General features: G+C 41.6%; 1 protein-coding gene across 1 annotated transcript in view; it reads right to left on the reverse strand.

The window, feature by feature from the left end:
* The window catches only part of PDCD11 (programmed cell death 11), a 1,563,481-nt gene that overhangs the window by 1,340,631 nt on the left and 200,350 nt on the right, over positions 1–22,500 (reverse strand). The window contains 1 exon segment of the mRNA XM_044056566.1: positions 4,426–4,587. Within this exon segment, the coding sequence (XP_043912501.1) occupies positions 4,426–4,587 (162 nt within the window).

The following is a 22,500-nucleotide window of genomic DNA, read 5'->3' on the forward strand; positions in this document are numbered from 1 at the left end:
ATGTTAGGCAGTCCTGGGACCACTCTTGTTTGGCATCTACTTCTCTAAAGTACAGGCCAACACTAAGGGACACTGGCTAACAAAGTTTGCAGATGACTGCAAACTGGGAGCCATTATTGAATCCCCAAATGATGTGGATATTCTATAAAAGGGCCTTACAAAAACAGATGCCTGGTGCCACAGCCATGGGCTCAAGCTTAATGCCAAGAAATGTATAGTTATCCCCTTTGGCAAAAGACATGTACCCATGAACTACCACATAGGTGGCAGGACACTAAACATCGAAAGTGTGATGAGAGACTTAGGGACAGAAGTGGACAGTGGTCTCACTTTCGATAACCACATCGCCACAACAGTCAGGAAATCCTTCTATGTGGCACACCTCATCACCAAGGGCTTTTCATCCAGAAAAAAGGAGGTAATTGTCCCACTGTACTCATCCCTCGTTAGACCCATTATAGGAGTATAATGCCCCATTTGGTATGTACCTCACAAGACATCTGCAACAGCTGGAAAGGCCACAGAAATACCTCACTAAAAGAATTACAGGCCTAAAGCAGATGCCGTATGCTGACAGTCTAAAAGAACTCCAGCTATACTCTGTGGCATATCGTCTACTCAGAGGCGATCTCTGCTTAACATACAAGGCCATGTCAAACCCTGAGCTGTTGGACATGCTCCACTTAAAGAAATGCCAATCCCTCAGAGCCACACGCTCCAGGGATCTAAACCTCATCATCACAATGAACAAAACATGCTGGAGGGATAGGTTCCTGACCCAGAGACTCCCCATACTCTGGAACAGACTGCCCATACATGTCAAGCAGAGCGCCTCATTGGCCCTCTTCAAAAGGAACCTTGATGATTGGATTGGAGATAGGAAATTCAACCCGGGATATACACATATACACACACATATATATATATATATATATATATATATATATATATATATATATATATATATATATATATATATATATATATATATATATATATATATATATATATATATATACATATATATATATATATATATATATATATATATACATATATATATATATATACACATATATACATATATACACACATATATATATACATATATATATATATATATATATACACACACACACACACACACACACACACACACACACACACACACACACACACAATAAGTAATTTGTATTTGATGTGTGGACTTGAGTTGAGTATAGAGGCCATGAAATATACTACATACATGTTGTTAAGATGGTAACTTCCGTCAATGGTGTTATTAAATCAAGTTGTGCAAAATTCAAGGCCCTTCATTAGGGGGGGGGACTTACAGTGCTTTCTGAGAAAGGGATGAAAAGGGGGGATGAAAAGGGAGGCTGTGTACAGATTACTTTCCAATAACAATGATTGTAAAAAGTGTTTTTTTGGTCATCCCACAGGTCTTAGAGTTGGAGATAGTGAAATGCTATTTACTGATCACAAAAAGCAGTACTGTTAAGCAAAATGATAGGGGAGGCTTGCTGCACATCATTCTGAATAATTTCTTTGTTTAGACAATGTATACAGTTAACAAATAAAAAGTGCAAACACTTAAGCAGGAAAAAATTTTATTTCTTTTTAGTTCCCATTACCACTGCAAGCTAGTGTAACACTACGGGTGCTTTACAGACCACATGTTTATCAGTGGTCAGGCACATAAAGCTGAATGAAAGATTTTGTGAAATATGTTAATATTAGCACACATCTTGGTGTTTACAGCAACTACTCCAGGATACAAGTACAATTCCTTGAAGTAGACCTAAACACAAACAAAACAATTAACAAGGGAATTAAAAGTCCAGAACACAGAGGAAAGAAATATTTTGTAAACTCCTCTTTACACGCAGGAACTCCATATTCAGAATTTGAGTCATCAAAAACTAATGACTTGTGCCTTTAGTGTGAGGAGACACTTTTTGAAAGGAGGCAGACATCATAAAATGTTGCCTATAAGAAAGGCACACATCAAATAGTGTGGACCCCATCACAGAAGAGATTGTGTTGCAGAAGTGACATTTGTCCCCAGTACTGCCTAGCTGAAAAACTACTGTAAGTGGACAGGTCTTTGAGCAGGCATCAGACAGAGAGAAAATGTGTTTTACTGTTAGAATATGGTGTACATGCACCAAGAATAGGACAAATTAAAGAAAAATGGAAGATTCTTGGTAAATATTAATGTTTACAAAGTAGCACAAAAAGACTCTAGCTTTAAGAAATAAAAAGATATACTACAAAATGCAGAATGGGCAAGTGTTACAGTTTACTGAATAACAGAAGTAAATGAACTTACATGCATGGGTGGTGTTCTTACTGTAGATACATAAATGATGGCATCAATATGTACTTGCCACACTTAAAGGGGTACAGATGCAAAGGCTTGCTACAAATTTAATTCAAGTGGTACAGTGTACCAGAGAGCCTAGAACTGTGAATCACTTTAAATGGAGAAAACTTAATAGTCAGTGACTTTTGAACATGTTTATGCTATAAAAAGGAAACAAAAGAAAGGTGCTTTGTACAAAAATTCCAAAATTTGTCATAATTTTCTAACATGTTGACCATCTGAGACGATGAGATAGTCAATGACAGGAAGAGTGATTTTGAGACTTTTGCTAAATAAGGAAGACACCATGGCAGCTACGGCGTAATGCAGGTACATGTCCAGGTTGGAATGACACTGTCAGTATTAAACCCGTTTTGAAGTCGAGGGTCCAGAAGTTAGATGCTAACAAACATTAAAATACTGAATGCATTAGAATTTTTACAAGTGTTTTTTTTAGACACTTGTATAATTTTAATAGATAACAATGCTGTGTTTTCCACTGGTTGTATGTCACATGACTTTTTACTGACTTTTACTGAAAAGCTAATGCATGCCAATTTAAAAACTTTCTAATGAACTTTGTAAACTGTACGAGACAAGCACTTGACATTAGACCGCATAAAAATATTTTAAATGTTCAAAAGTCTTTTTGGTACTTTTCAACAGTGAGTTAGTGGTTTTAAACACAAGTGCAATCCAACAGTTTAATTTTGGAAATGGCTATTTTAATTTTAGAAAAATAAATATAAATTGAGTTAAGGAGTGACAAGATTCAAAAGGGCTTGATGCACTTATACTATCAAAAAAGAAAATCTGGCAAGATTGCTTGTATACTAAAAGAGTTTTAAATTAGGTTGAATGGAAATACCTGCTAAAAGCAAGCAAGCTTTATAATACAAGGACTCTGATAATCAAAATAATTGAAGAAATAGTTATAGTACCTCACACGCAGGGCATAAAAGGAAACAAAAGGAAGACTTGCCAGCATTAAATGTCTATAATCTATACAAACTTGAATGCTGTATAAAATAACTAATGTCGTAAAGTGTTAACAGTTCACCGTTTGTCACTTTACAAACTATAATTAAATTAAATACTTGTACAGTTCAAAAATAGGAGTTTGCCAGAAAGAAAATCATAATACTTGACATTTAAGAAGTTTGCGGGATTATATTTATTATGATCATGGGTATTGAGGCGTGCATTTAGAAGACTGATGCTATGGATTATAAAGCATGGAGTGCATCATCCTTCCTCAGGAGTTAAGTAATTACCATAAATAAGATAACCATATGAGCTTATTTTATATATTTTGAGGAAATGCCAAGGTAGACAGAAGCTACTACAACATAATAATGTAGTCTGCAATATTACTGAAGCAAAAAAAGTGCATCAAAATAAAAGGATACAACTTTTTACTGAGAACAGACAACTACTAATTTAGAAGTTTACTGCTTCAGATGATGACATTTTTTTTTTTTTTTTTTTTTTTTTTTTAACTACACAGGTATTCCTTGCTTATAGTGTGATGTTTCAAATATCAACAAAGATAATGCAAGCTTTTTTTTTTTAAAAAGTTACTGGCCTGCACCAAGGTCTTGAGATTGTCCCGTATGCACATATGTATTTCAGAACTTAACAGTACTTGGAAGAAAACCTGGAGCCCCCCAAAATAGATATTGTGAAAGTCTTTTTGGAAGGATTTGCATTCTGTATGCAAACCTGATAGAATTCTTTTTCAGAGTTATCACAGACCCAAGGAAATTGTGAAAAGCCGTTTTACATCAGCAACAGCAAAAACAATTAAGTTCCCAAACTGGGTACTTCTCATTCTTCAGAAATCGCATGGAACAGACAGTGCACTGATATTAATAATTTCTCTGCAGCAAAATAAGAGTAAGGGCATAAGCATCCCCTCCTCATAAGCAATACACAAGTACAATGTATGCCCATTGTGGGCAACAGCTCTATAATCAGACCAGAAGTCAGATATCCATCGTCATGGGTAACAAATACTGCAGAAGCGAGCTCTATCCTGGGTTCTTCTACTAATGACAAACTACAGATAATATGCTTGACTGTAAAATAAAGACTCACTTTTTAAGAGATACAAGAAGTACTTCATCCATTGGACTAAAATCAGTGACTCTACAGCAATGCTGTCTGCCTTTAGCAAAATTCCCAGGGTGAAAAGTCTGCTTTGATTCAGAAAGACTGTGTTTCTGTATGAAAATGAGAGAAAGAAAAACTGAATCAGTAAACAAGTATACTAAAAATAGTTATAAGTGTTCTATGTCCAAACCTTTTACTAACAAGCAGACATAGTTTTGGTTTAAAAGCAGCCCTGCTAAACATTAATACTGAACACAACTGCCAGTTAAATGGACCTTCTCTATGTTGCCCAAGTAATACAATAAATATACTAAAAAATGCATTCACTTTCACAGACTATTAATTCCACATACAAGACAACTGCACTAACATGTACAGTGCCTCCTTCACCACAAACTCAACTGCTTGAAAAAAGTCATGAAAAGTCCTTACAAGGTTGAATAACTTTGGCTAAAATCCTAACATATCTTCAACCTTCTCTAGACACTTGCAAATGCACACTCCAAAGTCCACTGTTTCTCCAGTTCTCATAACCACTTTACTGGCACAACAGGAGGGGTAGTAGTAGTAGTACATGTAGTTATTCATTTGGTTATTCAAAGGGGTCTCAGAGAACAGATTCACATATAAATGTGGGTCATGATTTCCCAGACCATGGAGGTTTCCCCTTTCACACTCGGGACAAGCTCACTGTGGGTCTACTCGAAAGAAACAAAAAATGCAACCCTTGGGAAAAAATGGTGTTAGGTCGGATGCCCACCACCACCCCAGTCTAAACTCAAGCATTTCCATCAAAAGTATGCTTGCACTCAGGAAACTAAACTATAAAATCATACAGCAAAAACACCTAACCCAGGATTTGGGCAAACTGTTAATTAACACAGATGGCTGCTGTCAATATGAAAAAAAGTCAGTCAAGTAATTACAGTTGTACATCACTGCATCTACATTAGCATGGTTCATATGATGAACTAGTGACATGGAAAACAAGCCACATTATTTTTCTGTGTGTTCTCTAGAGGAGTACAAGTCTAAAAAGTAACTGGCATGCATCTGAAAGTATTTTATTTTTTTTTTACCACATGATGTGCACAAACTTTCAGTTATTTGAAATGTGTTTTATTTTTCGTTTTCTACGACTGGTTTTGGACTTGGACTTTTCTTTTGGTGCCAAGAGTGAGAAAAGGTGGCCAAACTAAAGACTTCCAGTTGGACTGACATTCTACCCCCATACTGATTACATCAGCTTGTTAAATCATTTAACCCCACCCCAGGCCACATGGCACCACCCTCTTTCTCATGAGATTGGTTAACTGCCCTTCCACATGATCCTTCCCAATTTTCAGCCCCTTTATTTTGCCAGGCACAGAGTTATCTAGCCCTCTTTTGCACAAAGTTTACCACCTGGAACCTGAGAGAGAAAGAATGTAAACAGAAAAGTACTGACTTTACCACCTGGAACACAGAGAGGAAGAATCTGAACAGAGGAACCTTCAGTAACTCCTAGACTCAGGAAGAAGCCAGACAGTGAAGACCCAAGACTGGAGTACCATAAAACTATGCTCAGAGACCAAGACAATTCCACTCACACTGCAGTTACCCCACAGTAACCAGGTATAGGTACTTTAGCCACTGGGCCTACATTTAACAAAGTTTGTATAATCTGCAGTACAATGAAAATTGTTGCTCCAGGGCATCACTCCACACTGCGATATTCTTTACATCATAGGCACAATTTGCCTATGCTCAAAGAAGATCTGAGAGTCTTGTGTTTAAAGTTTTTATATATTCTGCAGTTTACCACTTGGTGAATTTGTACTCCATGGGCACAGAAAGCCTATACTAAAGGTTCTGAGTTCTCAAACTTCACTTATTTCTTTTCTACTATTTGTGCACATCCAGGACCTCTGTAAAACAATGAGCACTGCCACTTGTTTTCCACTGTATACTATTTCTCTGAATGCATGTACTGTTCAAAAATGGGAATCACCTAGTGTAGCTTTAAATGACTACCTCTCCTGCATATAAAAAAGGTCCCTCTTCATCAAGAGGAAGAAGAGAGGAGACTGGTAACATTAATCATGTACATCAGTCTCTTATAAGCAGGCATGGTAAACCTTTCTTGTTATACAAGAGGATATTAGCCTTTCATATTATAAGTCAGGAGATAATGAGCCTTGTAAAAGTGGGCACAGTCTCTCATATTACATGTGATAGACTGGAAAAAGTTCTGTAATACAGCTTTCTTACTTCACTCCAAGGAATATGAGCTTCTCTGATGCAGACACAGCCTCTCATTTACATACGATAACAGACTACAGTCTGGTGACAGCCTCGTAAAAGCAGGAGTTTTCTACGACCAAAGTGTAAACACAACCACTCTTAGATGGACCCAATGAAGCTCAGACAAAAAAGTGTTCTCTCTGATATGCAAGGCTATAGAGAGCATCACAATGGACCTAATTAACAAGGATCTAGGAAATCTCCAAGCTCTAGATCCCACAGAATTTGGTTTTGTGAAAGGTACATCATGCCTGCTCAACCTGGTTGACTTCTTGGAGTCAGTCACCAGAGCTGTGGATGAGGGACAAGCAATTCATACAGCCTACCTTTATCTGGCCAAGGGCTTTGATACCATTCCCCAAGCAGGAACTATTTACTGGAATGGCTCACCCAGATTCTGCTACAGTTTGCTGCGAGGGAAAAAAGTTACATCTTACCATAACGCTCCCTGCATTGTTGATCTTCGTTCAGTCATTCCTGATGGGTTATCGGTCCCGTCCTCAGAACTGAACCGGCCAATATCAAGCTCATGTCAGCCAAAAACTCTCAAGCCAAGGTCCTACCCAGAATGCTCTGCTCCCTGTTACCTCGGATCAAGTTTGCAAGTTGATAGATAAAGAGGAGGCTACCTCTGGTCATAACAGACCTACCAAACAGGAGTACACAAGATCAACCAAGAACCGGCGGATGAGGGACAGAGGGTGGGAAGTAATGAATGAACGAAGAACAACAAGACAGATGGAACGTTATGGTAAGACGTAACTTCTTTATCTGATGTTAATCTCTGACATCAAATTTGGTAATAGAGTAGAGTTGGTTCTCAGTGATACCCTGTCCTTATGGAAGATAAGATAGGGAGGTTTGATGCACAAGGCCTGAAGGTTCTGACAATTGTCTGGCTGATGTGATTGCAATCAGAAACAAAGTTTTCCAAGACGCAGGTTCAAAGGGTGGAGCTGTTAAAGCTTGCAGAACCAAAGCCAAGTCCCAAGGTTGTACAGGTTCTCTAAAGGGAGGTTTTACGTGGATAACCACTTTCAAAAAAGTCTTACAGAGTCTGTGTGACTTAAGTGAAGAATCTTGAAAACCAATATGAAAATTTGAGATGGTAGTCAAATGTACACAGATGACACAGGCAATCCAATACCACCAGCTTAGAATCCGTGCTTATATTGTGATCCTGGTGAGAGCAGAAGCAGAGTGCATTGATTGCAGACTCTTTCTGGTTGGAGAGGGAGTGTCTGTGTTGAACATACCTAATTGGTCTGGTTGCTATTTGAGGCATCTAACAGAAAAAGGCTAGAAGCCTGCAGACCCTTGCATCATCTGGTACAAGACTGTGGATCATCAAATAGGCCGTGGTCTGCTTATCTTCTTGGGAATGGTGCTAAAACTAGCCAGTTTTTTTTTTTTAGTTTTAGCACTCAAAACTGTTTCCTTGTGCTCAGAACTTCTAAGCACTAAATAAACTACAAATCACTACAGCACTCTACTTTCCTCACTTGTCAAGAGGAAAACAGTTCTTAGTACTTAAATTATTAAGCACCTATCCAGGCATGTCCATTGGTTAGATCCTGGTATTTTCTCCTGTCTACCTGATGAATCTGGGCATCATGGGGCAATGTAGCAATTACGTTACGTACACTGACAACCCTTTCCTTCTACCATCCAACACTACAACCTGTGAGAGATGTACTTATATAACCAAACTGGAAGCCAAGCTCTCTCTAGCCAAGACTCGACTAGACAGTCAAGAGGAGAAGGTTAACACCTGCACCGCACCACACTCAACACTGTGTCCTTCAAAACCCACACTACCAAAACCCACACATAGAAAACACAAAGTACACACCCACATTCAGAGGCTCTCAATAAAAATCTGCCCAAGCAACAGAGACCTCCCAAGCTGAAACGCAGAAAACCACTACCCTCCAACACTACCCAAATGACACATACCCCACAAAATCAGTGTGCCACTCAACCTCAGCCCATAAGGCAAAACAATGTACCCAGCGCACTAGTCATAGGTGACTCTATAGTCAGACACACTGACATCCCACTCGCCAGGCTAAACAAAGAGAAAGTTACTGTCAGCTGCCTGTCGGGTGCCAGGATCTGCCACATAACACACACTCTGGTTACTTCATAACAAGTACAAATACGATGCTGTTATTGCCCATGTTGGTGTAAATGACCCGAGACGTACCTCCCTGGACTACATGAAGAGAGACATGGAGGAGCTCTCGAATCTTGTAGCCCAGACAGGTATGAGACCCTAGCCCTGAGTAGCATCTTGCCATCGCCCAGCATGATACCACAGAACAAGGACAAAATGATTTGACTTCAACAATTGCCTAAGCTTCTGGTGTCATTCTAAGGGGATCCAGTATCTGTCTGCCTAGGGCGACATGGTCGACAGACTACTATGCTTTGCCAGAGATGGCCTGTACCAGTCACCCCTGGGATTCCGGATACTGGCTAAGGCTCTTGTCACCCCTATACTGCCTTTTTTAGGCAAGGTTCAAATGCTAAATTCGCCACTGTAACAGGTACAAGCAAGCATGAGGGTAATGTTACTCAAGGCTAGAAGTCTAAACCTCAAAATGCACTCACTCGAGGCACTCAACATCTGTGCAGTGACAGAGACGTGGTTCAAGGCTCCAGAGAGCACCTGTGCATTACCAGGCTAGAATTCATACACCTTTCAGCCAACTAACCTGGACCGAAACACTAAAGGCGGAGGCATGTCCATATTCATTAAGGATATCCACACTTCCAGGCTAGATGCTCAACATAAGGTATCCGAAATTATCCAAAGTGCAACTAACAATGGAAAAGACTGCAATCCAGGTTGTAGCTTTTTACAGATCCACCACCATGCCCCAGGATTCCCACTCTTCATTTCTTAAGATACTGGAAAATATTAAGGTAGAATCCAATACCTTAATTATGGGTGATTTCAACTGCCCCACCATCAACTGGGAAAACTATTCATGCACCAACTCATTCGCCCAATGTTTTCTGCAATTCATAAATTACAACGCCTTGGATCAGCTTGTCCACAATCCCACCAGGGGCAGCAATATCCTGGACCTGGTCATTATTAATATGGGTAACCGGTGTTCCAATCCAGAGGTCAGCTCCTTACTGGTCAGATCCGACCACAAGCTAATCACCCTAGACATCCATATTCCACCCCCCCATTAAGGAAAGCACAGTCAAAAACTACTCCAAAGCCAACTTCATGCTTCTTAAGACAGAAGTGGCAAACCTCGCACCACCCTTGCACACGGAAAAGAGAGGTATGGCTGCTGAACCTTACACAAATGCACTGTATAAGCACATATACGAGTGCATGGATCATGCCATCCCCAACAGAACAAAGACACTATCCTCCAAAAAAAGAAAGCCAATCTGGTAGTCCCCTGTCAAACAAACCCTACAACAGAAGGAAGAAACCGTTGCAAAAGCGAGTAAAATCCCAAGACTGGAGGAACACCCTGGTCAGCCTCAGCAAGAAGCTGAGATCCCTCATAAAATCCTACAAAGCCAGTTATGAAAATAAAAAAATCGCCACAGATTCCAAAGACATCCACAAAGCATTCTACAGCAATGTCAAGAATCTCAATGGCAACACTCAGATCTGCTCGGAGCTACAGCACAATAGTACTAAATATACAGAACCAACAGATAGTGCCACCATCCTGGCAGATAGGTTCAAAGCTAACTTTACCCAACCCACCCTCCAAAGGGCCCATCTTAACACTGGAAGAATTTAAAGTCCCTGTAATCACGGATGAACAAGTAAAGACCACACTCTCCAAGGCCAAGAATGCAGCATCCAAGGGACCAGTCAACATCCCAGGCTGCATGCTGCATACTGCACCAACTACAGAACGAACTGGCACCCCACCTAAGTACTGTGTTCAATCATAGACTTACCTCAGGCTATGTGCCTACTGAATGGCGCACAGTGACCATTATCCCACTCCGCAAAGGGGATGCACCACCACGGACCCAGAAACTACCACCCAATTAGCCTGACAAGCCTAGTCTGCAAGGCCATGGAATGCATCATCATGGAGCTTATAAACAAAGACATACGTAACCTCCAAACCCTGGACCCCACTCAGTTTGGGTTTGTAAAAGGTAGATCATGTCTACTAAATCTGACTGACTTCTTTGAAGCAGTCACTAGAGCCATAGACAAGGGCAAGGTAGTGCACACAGCCTATCTTGACCTCACCAAGGCTTTCGATACCATCCCCCCACTCTGGGACTATAGATAAACTCACTAAACTAGGCATAAATCCTTATGTCACAAGATGGGTGGCCAACTGGCTCAGAGACAGAGCCCACACAGTAAAAGTAGCAGACTTCAAGTCCAACTTCAGACCCGTGACGAGTGGAGTACCACAGGGTTCAGTCCTGGGTCCCCTCTTGTTCGGCATTCTTCTGTGAAGTGCAAGCCAACACAGAAGGTCTTTGGCTAAAAGTTCGCAGATGACTGTAAACTGGGAGCCATAACAGAATCACCTAATGATGTAGACCTTGCACAAAAGGGCCTCACAGAGAGATGCTTGAGTCAAAGTCATGGCCTCAAGCTCACTGCCAAGAAATGCATTGTCATCCCTTTGGGAAAAACTCCGTACCCATGAACTACCACATAGGCGGTAGCTCACTAAACACTGAAAGTGTGTCGAGACCTCAGGACACAGGTGAACAGTAGTCTCTCCTTTGATAACCACATCGCCACAGTAGTCAGGAAATCCTTTTACGTGGCACACCATCACAAAAGGGTTCTTCTCTAAAAAAAGGAGGAGGTCATTGTTCCTCTCTACTTATCCCCTCATCAGACCCATTATAGAGTATAATGCCCAGTTTGGCGTGCATCTCACAAAGACACCTACAATTGGAAAAGCTACAGAAATACCTCATTAAGAGGATTACCAGCCTCAAATAGATGCCATACACAGACCATCTCAAAAAACTCAAGCTCTACTCCATCGCACATCGACTACTCAGAGGCAATCTCTGCCTAACATACAAAGCTATGCCAAACCCAGAGCTGTTGGACATGCTACACAAAGAAATCCCAATCTCTCTGAACCACACTCCAGGGACCTAAACCTTGTCACCACAATAAACAGAGCATGCTGGAGGGATAGATTCCTGTCCCAGAAACATCCCATACTCTAGAACAAACTATCCATTCATGTCAAGCAAAGCTCCTCACTGGCCCTCTAAGAAATATTTTGACGACTTGGTGGGAAATAGAAAATTCACCATGGGGATCACTTCTGCAGCACTGCTCAACAGGGGCACAGGAAAATAATTTTCTTGGGTGGCAAAAGCCAGGGAACCTTTTTGGCTAGGCTTATATAGGCCGCAGGGCCGATATCCTAGTACCTACCTATGATAAAAACTCACCAAACTAGGCATCGACCCCTATATCACTAGGTGGGCTGCAAACTGGCCACAGATAGAACCCACAGTGTGAAAGTAGCAGACTCCAAGTCAGACTGTCACCCAGTCATGAGTGGAGTCCCCACAGGGATCGGTCCGGGGTCCTCTCCTGTTTGGCATCTACTTCTCAGAAGTCCAGGCCACCACAGAGGGACTCTGGCTGACCAAGTTCACAGACTGCTTCAAGCTAGGAACCATTATTAACTCCCCAAGTGATGTATACATCTTACAGAAAGGCCTCACGGAGACTAATACCTGGTGTCAAAACCACAGCCTTAATCTTAATGCCAAAAAATGTGTCATCCCCTTTGGGAAAAACTCAGTTCCCACTAATTACCACATCAATGGGAGCCCACTGAAGGTGTTGGAGATCTGGTGACACAGGTTGACGGCAACCTCTCTTTCAACCACCCCATTGCCACTGTGGTCAGAAAGTCCTTCTATGTGGTACATCTCATTACCAAGGGTTTTGCATCCAGGAAGAAAGAGGTCATCCTCTCTACTCCTCTTTCATTAGGCCAGTCAAGAGTATAATATCCCATTTGGCATATACCTCACTACTCACATACAACAGCTGGAAAGGCCACAAAAGTACCTCATGAAGAGGATCCTAGGCCTTAAACACATTTCCTACATGGTCAGACTCAAAGTCCAGCTATTCTCGGTCTCCTATCGTCTACTAAGAGGTGATCTCGGCTTGACTTACAAAGCTATGTCTGAGCCAGCTCGGTTAGAAATGCTACATCTAAAGAAATCCCAATCCAACCACACCACATGCTTCAGAGACCTCAAACTCATTACCACAAATACAGAACATGTTGGAGGGACAGGTTCATAACCCAGGGACTGCCCATGCTCTAGAAGAGACTTCCCATACATGTCAAGCAGAGCACCTCACTGGTCCTCTTCAAGAAGAATCTTGAGGAGTGGATGGGAAATGGAAAGTTCACCCCAGGAATCACTCCAGTGTGACTACTTGAGAGAGGCACTGGGAACCAACGTCGGGCAGCACAATGCCAGGGCACTTCTATGGGCTAGGCTTGTAAAGGCTCCAGGGCAATTAGCCTAGTACACACCTATAAATATAGTTCTACAGTTGTATCTCACTGTGTTGTCATGTTTTGTTTGTTAGAAGTTAAAAATAAAACCTTTTAACCAAGAATGAGGTTCCACAGGCTGCTCAGCTGGTTAACCCTCATGGATTTTTCAGGAATGTTCAAAAAATTGACTAACCTTTAAGCTTTGGGATTGGCTCATTGTTTTTCCATCTCCCAAATTTTTCTCCAATCAGCTCCCATGGACCCCACCACCACCACTGTAACTGTGACTAGCCAGGTAACCAACACTGGAACGACAGTAGAAACATTTATCCCTGTCTGGAAGTGGAATGCCTTCTGCCTTGCAGTCTAGCAGTTGTTCAGCAGATTTTGCATGATGCAGCTAATTCTCTGCTAAACATGGCATACAAAAGTAGTCAAAATCTATGCTGTAGCCAAAAACAATATTTGCTACCAGTCTGGGATTGAATCAGAAAAAAACACATTCTTTCTGAACTGGGCGATTCTCCTACTCAAAGGGTTCAGAGGAAAGTGGGGGAGACAGAACAGGCAGTCACAGCAGTGCAGTTCTATTCCAGGATAGAAGCAATATGCCTCTTTCCTGCTTTAATCCTGAAATGCCTGATCTGTGTTACTCTTACTCCTCAAAGCCTACTGTATTCCCCCCCTCCCCAACATTCTTTGTTTACAGTAATCAACACTCATTTACCTTCTATAAAACAATAATTCCTCAGGGGGGGGGACTTCTCAGACTAATAGAAATGACAGGATGGAACAAGCTGTTGACTATCTGTATGTTTGTACTATTTTCTTCTAGTTCACTGAAGTTGCTAGAGAAAGGGGGAGGAGGTCAGAAACATTTTCCTGTACAGGGGTTCATCCACTTTTCTATATGCAACAGGTAACCTTTCATTTTTTTTTTTTTTTTTGCATCCTTGATGAAAGAAAGCAGTATCTGACATTGCAACCGAACAGCACTAGGTAGACAACTCACTGGAACCACCTTATTCATGCTTTTAGCACTATTCCATTCACACTTCTGTACAAAACACAGCTAAATTTCTGTTGAAAAGATAACACCCAGTTCAAAAGTAAATTCCTCTAAGACTCAACACATGTTATATAGTACACATCCCCTTAAAATATTTATTCAGAATCCCTAATGTCAAATAAAGTAACTGAATCTCAAGGGTCTGTATCACTTCGTTGAAAGGTAAATTCTGCAAAGCCTATTCATTGAACCCTAACCGAATACCCCAAAGCAATCTTAACATATTAAACTTTCTAAGGTGGGGGGCTTCACCCCGTACACCTCCCAGTTATATATACCAACTCTGAGATCACACTACACTGGGGAAAAAGGGCAAATTTGTAATTATGGCCAACTAAGTTCTTTCCCTAAGAAAAAGTTTCAATGATGTAAATGTTCAATGAAAGGGTGTTCGAGGAGTAGGGTTGGATTTATAGGCGTTCGAAAAATTAAGCTTTTGACAAAGTGATAGGAACCCAAAACTCAAGCATTAACCCTGCCTGAAAACCAGTTCTCCCAACCTGAACACAACACAACACAAGAAAAGAATTAAACTGTGGAGTCCAACCTGCTTCCTACCATATGCATAGCTCCAGACTGACCCCTCCCCTTCTGCAAGCCAAATGCCTCCCCATAGGGAACTGCACCCAAAAGCCACCATGCTCCTCAACACTTTGCTTCTTCCCCAGTGGGCAACAACATAATACAAGATAGCTGGCATAGAGGGATATGGAAGCAACATTTGGGTATGACTGGTGAGGGCCACTGCACTTGCCCTGAAGCAAACAAGGGCATAGCAGCTCCATTCCTTAGGCTATATTCTGATTCTCCACAGTAGTGGGGCCCAGAAAGCATTCTTTGATATCACAATTCCCTACAAGGAATCAACAAGCAAAATAAGGCAAAATAAATGACATTACCAAGAGAAAGCCAACTGCAAGGTAGGAAAACAAAGGTGGTCTGTGCAGCTGAACCAAAAGCTCAACAGCAGGCTGCCAGATCATCCCAAAGCAAGCTTACAAGATAACTAGTAATTGTACTGACATTTGTGGTGTAAAAGCATGGGTATATAATTAAAGTCTATGCCAAAATGCACAAGGTTTTGGCTGTCAATACCACACAAAATAATCTGCTCTGACTAAAAAGCCTAGCAAAGAAGTCAAATTTGCATCTTAGTAATATGCATACATTTTTAGTCAGATCCCCAAACATTAATAATTCAGTAAAACTTAATAAAATAAAATAGAAAAACAAAAGGAAACCCATGCTATTTTCCATTTACATGCATGTCCTTTTGTTGGGAAGTATGGAAAGCCTACTGTGTTGCTCACAGCTGACCCAGTACACTGCATTCAATTTCTTGCAAACACACTGATATGATAAATTCAATAAAACCTGTTTAACACAACCCAAGAGCCTAACATAAAACTCTGTTGTATGAATTCAATAAAACCTGTTTAACACAACCCAAGAGCCTAACATAAAACTCTGTTGTATGAATTCAGAATTTCTGACTAATGTCTTAAATCAATAACCGTTTGTTACTATTCTTTGTGAGGGATGGCGCAGTGGTGTAGCAGTTAGGACTGTCACCTCACAGCAAGAGGTTCTCTTGTTCGATTCTCGGCTGGAGTGCCTTCTGTGTGGAGTCTGCATGTCCTCCCTGCGTTCATGTGGGTTTCCTCTGGGTACTCAGTTTTCCTCCCACATTCCAAAGACATGCAGTAGGTGGACTGGACACTAAATTGGCCCCAAGTGTGTGTGTTTGGTCAGTGTGTGTCGCACCGTCTGAGAAGGGTTGGATCTCAGGCTAGCAACCCGATCCCGTATGGGAGACTATTTGCTTTGTTCTTCTACATCTCTACAGTTTCCCAACTGGATTTTTCAGAATATATTTTTAAAGCCAAGTAGATCCAGTCCAAATCTTATTGAGGAATAAACTGCTTTTCTGAATCCAAGATGAAATTTTATGTAAAACATTTTGGTGTTCATTTGAGAGAAACAGTCAGAGCTTTACCTGATACAGGATGTCTTTATACAGCTCAGTCTCAGTGCTTCCAAAGGCCAGCAGACTTCCATTCTCCTCTCAGTTTTAATGGAAAAGTCACTCTCAAACTGGATACTACCTACTTTATTGCAGGAACATGAGTAAGCAAGTCAAAAGAAAGCTGGATAGAAGGAAGGTGGTAAACAAGGAGTAGCCAGCTAGATGGACTTACTTCCATGAGGGGACCTACTTTACAGAATTTAACACACAACATGCAGAATCTCCTCCAAGGCAGGGTAATTTTACAATGCCTTTCACTCTTGATCCTAAACGGTGAACAGATTTCCACATGTAGTCGGTGGTGGAGCTAGCTCTAAAAAGAGCCGTTTAGCCCTGTGGGCAGCTGGAGCTCTATAGACCTGTTACAGATCTCTATGAGCTCCGAGAAGAGCTGGTTTGTCTTTTGAATGCCCTTTCGGGCAGATGCGGTAGTTCTAACTAAACTGTTTTGTTTGGTTCACCAAAGCTGTGTCTGTGCCTCTGGCTGGTCTTACCGGGGCTGATACAGATTTCTGTGAGCTCTGAGAAGGGCTGTTTTGTGTTTTGAATGCCCGTTCGGGTGTTGGTGGTAGCTCTAGTAAGAACTTTTTTGTTTTATTCTTCAATGCGTCTCCAGTTGCTCTTACCAGAGCTTATACTGATTTCTGTGAACTCTGAAAAGAGCTGTTTGGTGTACTGTGAGCTCTGAGAAGAGTTATTTGGTGTAAGGTACAGATCCTTGTGAGCTCTGAGAAGAGCTGTTTTGTGTATTGTCACAATGGGCTCTGGGAAGATCTGCTGTTGTGTCCTTCGATGTTCCGCAGTGGTGTCTATCTCTGTTGTCCTTCTTGAACATATCTTCGGTTCTTTTGCTATGTGCGAGTCCTAAAAAGGACTACTTGTACGTTCCCCAAACACTGGTCAGAATGACCAGAGAGCTGTTGCTGTGCTGCTTTTATGCTACTGTGGAGGGGGTGTGGTTGAGATATGTCCAATGAGAAGTGGTTAGTTGGGGGTGTGGCCCTGGTAGGTCTACAAGGTGAAGACTGACCTGGTTGGAGGCATCTCATTCCTCTTTAGTTCCTTTTCGTTATTATCCAGCTTCTTATTCATATGTGCCATTCCTAACCTCTAGCAATGCGTTGGAGCTTTTTGCTTTGTCATGATTATACCCATGTTTGAGAAAACTGTACTAAAACAAATTTAACCAAAAAATAAAAATTAAATTTAAAATTAAACTGTAAAACAGAGATCTTGGGCAATATTCTGGGGTTACCGACTACTTCTGAATTGAGGACTTGCCATTACCATCTGTAAAACACTGGAAGCAAGCTTGGTTCTGAGAAAGATTCTGAGATGTCCAGCGCTTTTGGGGCAGATAGCAAGGTAGCCTGTCTGCCGCTTCATCAGGGAGCGCATACATTAGGTAGTAAAAAGTTAAATGTAGCTTGACATTGAAATTTTACCTTTTAAAATTAAAAATAATTAAAAGTTGAGCTAACAATTGTAACTTTTGTGAGGGCTGATACATTAACTTACTGCAATTTTAGTTCTGCTTATAAACACTTATTGTTCAAAAAATGAATACATTATGCCTTATGCCTGTGAGAAAACAGTGAGCGAAATAGATAGCATATCTTACTAGGAGCCGATTAGTTGTAGTTAGCATTGTTAAGTGCTCCAAGGTTCAGGACTGGGGTGATGGTCTCCATGTAGTTGAGACCTGGAGGGTGCCTTGCTTCAAATTGTATCTGCCAGATCAATTCAAGATTAGAGAAAAAAAGAACTTAATCCCCGTTGAAAGGGATCTTCTCCAGCTGTTCGAGTATCAGGAACTTAAATCTTTCGTGTCCTGTTTTTTTGTTGCGTGTTGCTAGTTGATTTGTCGGTATCTTGTGCCTGATGTCGTATAGGTGTTTGGCAATCCTGGTTTTGAGGGCATTGATGGTCTTTGCCCATGTAGAAGGCTTGACATTTGCAGCAGTTTGCTCTGTAGACAACACCTTCTGTGTTGCAGCCTCCGAATGCTCTTGTGGTTATTGTTTTTTTGTTGTTGAGACAGTAGAAGCGGTCTGTGCCTGTCATGTATTTACAGTAGAAGCAGGGGGATAAGTCACTACACGGATAGGTGCCGTATCTGTCGAGTTGTCTTGGTGGGGTCTCTCGAAGTGGTCTTTTAGGTTGGGTTCTCTATCGTGAACCCTGGTGCTTCAGGGAAGATGTGTCCAAAAAATCTGTTTGAAGTGATGATGGTCCAGTTTTCATGGATGATCTTTTGTATGTCCTTGTAGCCCGTGGAGAAATGTAAAATAAAGTTGAGCCTATATTTGTTTTCATACCTGTTTTTAGTCCCTAGGCTCTTTTGAAGTATGAATGTTTTTTCCTTTCTGTTCGTGATGGGGTCCAGAATCTGGTGCAGAGTCCTGTCCATGTAACCTCTGGCCAGGAAATCATTTTCCAGGTCTTTAATGTTGTGGAGAAAGTCGTTAAGGTCTTAGGTGATTCTGGAGATTCTGAGTCCCTGCGATTTTATCACGTTTCTTTTGAGCTTATATGGGTGCATGCTGCTGTGGAGTAAAAAGTTTACTCCTGTAGGTTTCCTGTACAAGTTGTGGTTGAAGTCATTGCTACTGGTGTTCTTGGAAAGGAGCGGGTCCAGGAATTCGACTTGTATTGGGCTGGTTTTGGTGGTGAACCTGAGGAAGCTGGTGCTGCTGTTGATGTGGTCTAGGAAGTCCTGTAGTTTCTGGGGGGTCCCATTCCAAACTAAAAGATGTAGTCAATGAAACGGAAGTAGCACCCCATGTCCTTGTAGAACTCAGAGTTGTATACGTGGTCTTCTTCCCATTTTCTTAAAGCCGTGTTAGTTAGGCTTGGGGCCATGGCTGCTCCCATTGCAATTCCTGTGGTTTGTCGATAGGTTTGACCGTTGAAGCGGAAGTAGCTGTTGAGAATAAGCGAGAGGATTTTTCCAAATTTGTCTGTTTCTCCAATAACTATTGCATTGTCTTTGTTGTAGGCCTCTGCCATCGCCCTGATGCACTAATCGTGTGGAAGCACTGTGTAAAGGGCCTCCACACTGATGGTGACAAAATGGCTTCTGTGAGGTGAATGTCCTTGATTTTGTTGAGAAGGTCCACAGAGTCCTGAATATATGAGGGATTCTTTTCTGCCAGTGGTTTGAGTGTGAAATCCATGTATATTGCTAGAGGTTCTGCAATTGCGCCTCCACTGGCAATCACTGGCTTGTATGGCGGGTCGTCAAGGTTTTTGTGGGGTTTTGATATCCTGAAGAAATGAGGTAATTGTGTGCGTGTGACGGTTAGGAAATCAAGTAGGTTGTCGCTGAGGAGCCCCTCTGCCCAAAGTTCCTTCAGTGTGTTCTTCAGTGTGTTCTTGACCTCAAGGTAGGCTGTTGTGATGTGGTCAGTGCCTCTCTTTTCATAAAATGTGGGGCTGTTCAGCATTGTCATGATCTTATGGTTGTAGGTACAGGTGTCTGTGACTAGGATGCCTCCTCTGTTGTCCGCTTTCATTACTCTCCTGCTACTGTCCTGGCTTAGTAGCTTTAGCACTTCCATTTTCACTTTGGAGACATTATATATCCGCTTTTTGGGGGTTTTTTTTTAAGGAGTTTCTTTAGGTCCTTTTCGCATTTGTTCTGGAAAGCGCTGATGCCTTGGTTCTGTGGTGGGCAAAAGTTGCTTGGTCTTTTCCAGTTGACCTCCCTTAGGGCATGGGTATCTATAGTCTGTTGTTTTTTCCATTCTGAAAGAAGAAAAGTTTGAGCTGTAGTTTCCTTGTCCATAGCCTGAGGTCTAGGATGGTCTGGGCGAAGTTGGCCTGCTTGGTGGGGATGAAGGTGAGACCTTTCTGTAGGACCCTCAGTTTGTTGTTGGTAAGCAGTTTTTGGGAGTGGTTCCAGACCACTGTTGGTTTGATTTTACCAGTCTCTTTTGTGGAAGGTTGTCCAGAGGTTGGATAGGTCCCTGATCCCTCTCCATGATCTGTCCCTCTTCTCTTGGAAGGGGGTTGGGGAGGTTAACCTGGGTGGTTGGTAATGGTCCTTGCTGTGCAAACCCTGTGGGATGGTATGGGGATTCGTCAGTGTGGCTGCTGTGTTGGTGGGTGATGTCATCTGAGGGTTCTGTTTCCCCTCTGCTTGCGACCCCATTGTTTGTGTTCCCTTGTTCTGGGATGGCTCTGTGTGTAGTTTGGTAGTTTTCCATTCTTTTTGTCTTTGTTCTCCTGTGGGTTTGTCGCTGCTGTAGTCCGCTTTGTTGTTGGTATTGGGGGTGGGTCTCGATTTGTTGGATCCTGTTGCTTTGGTCTCCGTTGCGATTCTGTGGTCGTTGTTTAGAGGGTATCTTGTTAGTACCTTGTCTGTCCCTGGGTGCTCTGCCCTCTGGAAAATCCCGGTGTCGTTTGCTGTCTGTGTCCCTGGGTCCCTGCCCTCTGGAAAATCCTGATGTTGTCTGTGGTTCCTGTGTGGTTTCTGTTGCAGGTCGTTTATGTCCCTGGCCAGTTTTTTCAATTTTCTGCATTTGATTTTGTTTTCGAAGTTGGCAAGTTTTTCTTTAATGGAGTTGAATGCCCTGTCAGTGTCCGCGTTTGTTGGACAATTCTCTTCACACTTTGTTATTGCTCAGATGTTTTTTGTTTGCTGAGTGTGGTTGTGCTCCAGGAGGGCATGAATTAGTTGGACCCTGGTGTTTGTCAATATGGATTGCCAAAGGTCTTGTAGTCTTTTGTTTTGCTTATCAGTGGTTTCTTGTATAATTTTAAGACCTTTGGGGATTACATTTTTGGTTTTGCATAGACTCAGATAGAAAATGTCCCATTTAGTGCAAATGTAGTTCTTAAGGTGCTCCTCTAAATTTGTATAGGAGTCACCGTTCGGATTGGGTCTGAAGGAGGGGAGGTTGGAATCTTGAGTCCATTCTGGTGTTGTTGAGAAATCCTTAAACTTGGAGTTGTTCACCGTCCCTTTTTGAGGAATCACCAATTTAAACCCTGGGCCTCTGTGAGGTCCAGAAAAAGTGCAATAAAACTACAAAAATAGGTGTGGACCTCTTGGGTTTTCGATCCTGAGTGATGCCTGCCCGGTGGGAAGGAATAACCAAATTTTACAATGCCTTTTACTCTTGATCTTAAACTGTGAACAGATTTCCACATGTAGTCGGTGGTGGAGCTAGCTCTAAAAAGAGCTGTTTTAGCCCTGTGGGCAGCTGGAGCTCTACATAAAGCTGTTACAGATCTCTATGAGCTCTGAGAAGAGCCGTTTTGTGTTTTAAATGCCCTTTCGGGCAGATGCGTTAGTTCTAAAAAGAACTGTTTTGTTTGGTTCACCGAAGCTGTGTCTGTGCCTCCGGCTGGTCTTACTGGAGCCAAAACAGATTTCTGTGAGCTCTGAGAAGGGCCGTTTTGTGTTTTAAATGCCTGTTCGGCTGTTGGTGGTAGCTCTAATAAGAACTTGTTTGTTTTATTCTTCAATGTGTCTCTGGTTGCTCTTACCAGAGCTTATACAGATCTCGGTGAGCTCTGAAATGAGCTGTTTGGTGTAAGGTGCAGATCCTCGTGAGCTCTGAAAAGAGCTGTTTTGTGTAGGGTCACAATGGGCTCTGGGAAGAGCTGCTGTTGTGTCCTTCGGGGTTCTATGTTGATCTCGGTTGTCCTTCTTGAAGAAATCTTCGGTTCTTTTGCTATGTGCGAGTCCTAAAAAGGACCATTTGTACGCTCCCCAAGCACTGGTCAGAATGACCTGAGAGCTGTTGCTGTGCTGCATTTATGCTATGGAGGGGGCATGGTTGAGAGATGTCCAATGAGAAATGACTAGTTGGGGGTGTGGCCCTGGTAGGCCTACAAGGTGAAGACAGACCTGGTTGGAAGCATCTCATTCCTCTTTAGTTCCTTTTTATTATCCAGCTTTTTGTTCATATGTGCCATTCCTAACCTCTAGCAATGCGTTGGAGCCTTTCGCTTTGTCACAATTATACTCATGTTTAAGAAAACTTTACTAAAACTTAAATTTAACCAAAAAATAAAAATTTAAAATTAAAATTAAATTTAAAATTAAATTTAAAATTAAATTTAAAATTAAATTTAAAATTAAATTTAAAATTAAATTTAAAATTAAATTTAAAATTAAATTTAAAATTAA

Source organism: Protopterus annectens, chromosome 14.part0 (genome assembly GCF_019279795.1).
Source record: "Protopterus annectens isolate FY-2018-M chromosome 14.part0, PAN1.0, whole genome shotgun sequence".
Lineage (NCBI taxonomy): Eukaryota > Metazoa > Chordata > Ceratodontiformes > Protopteridae > Protopterus > Protopterus annectens.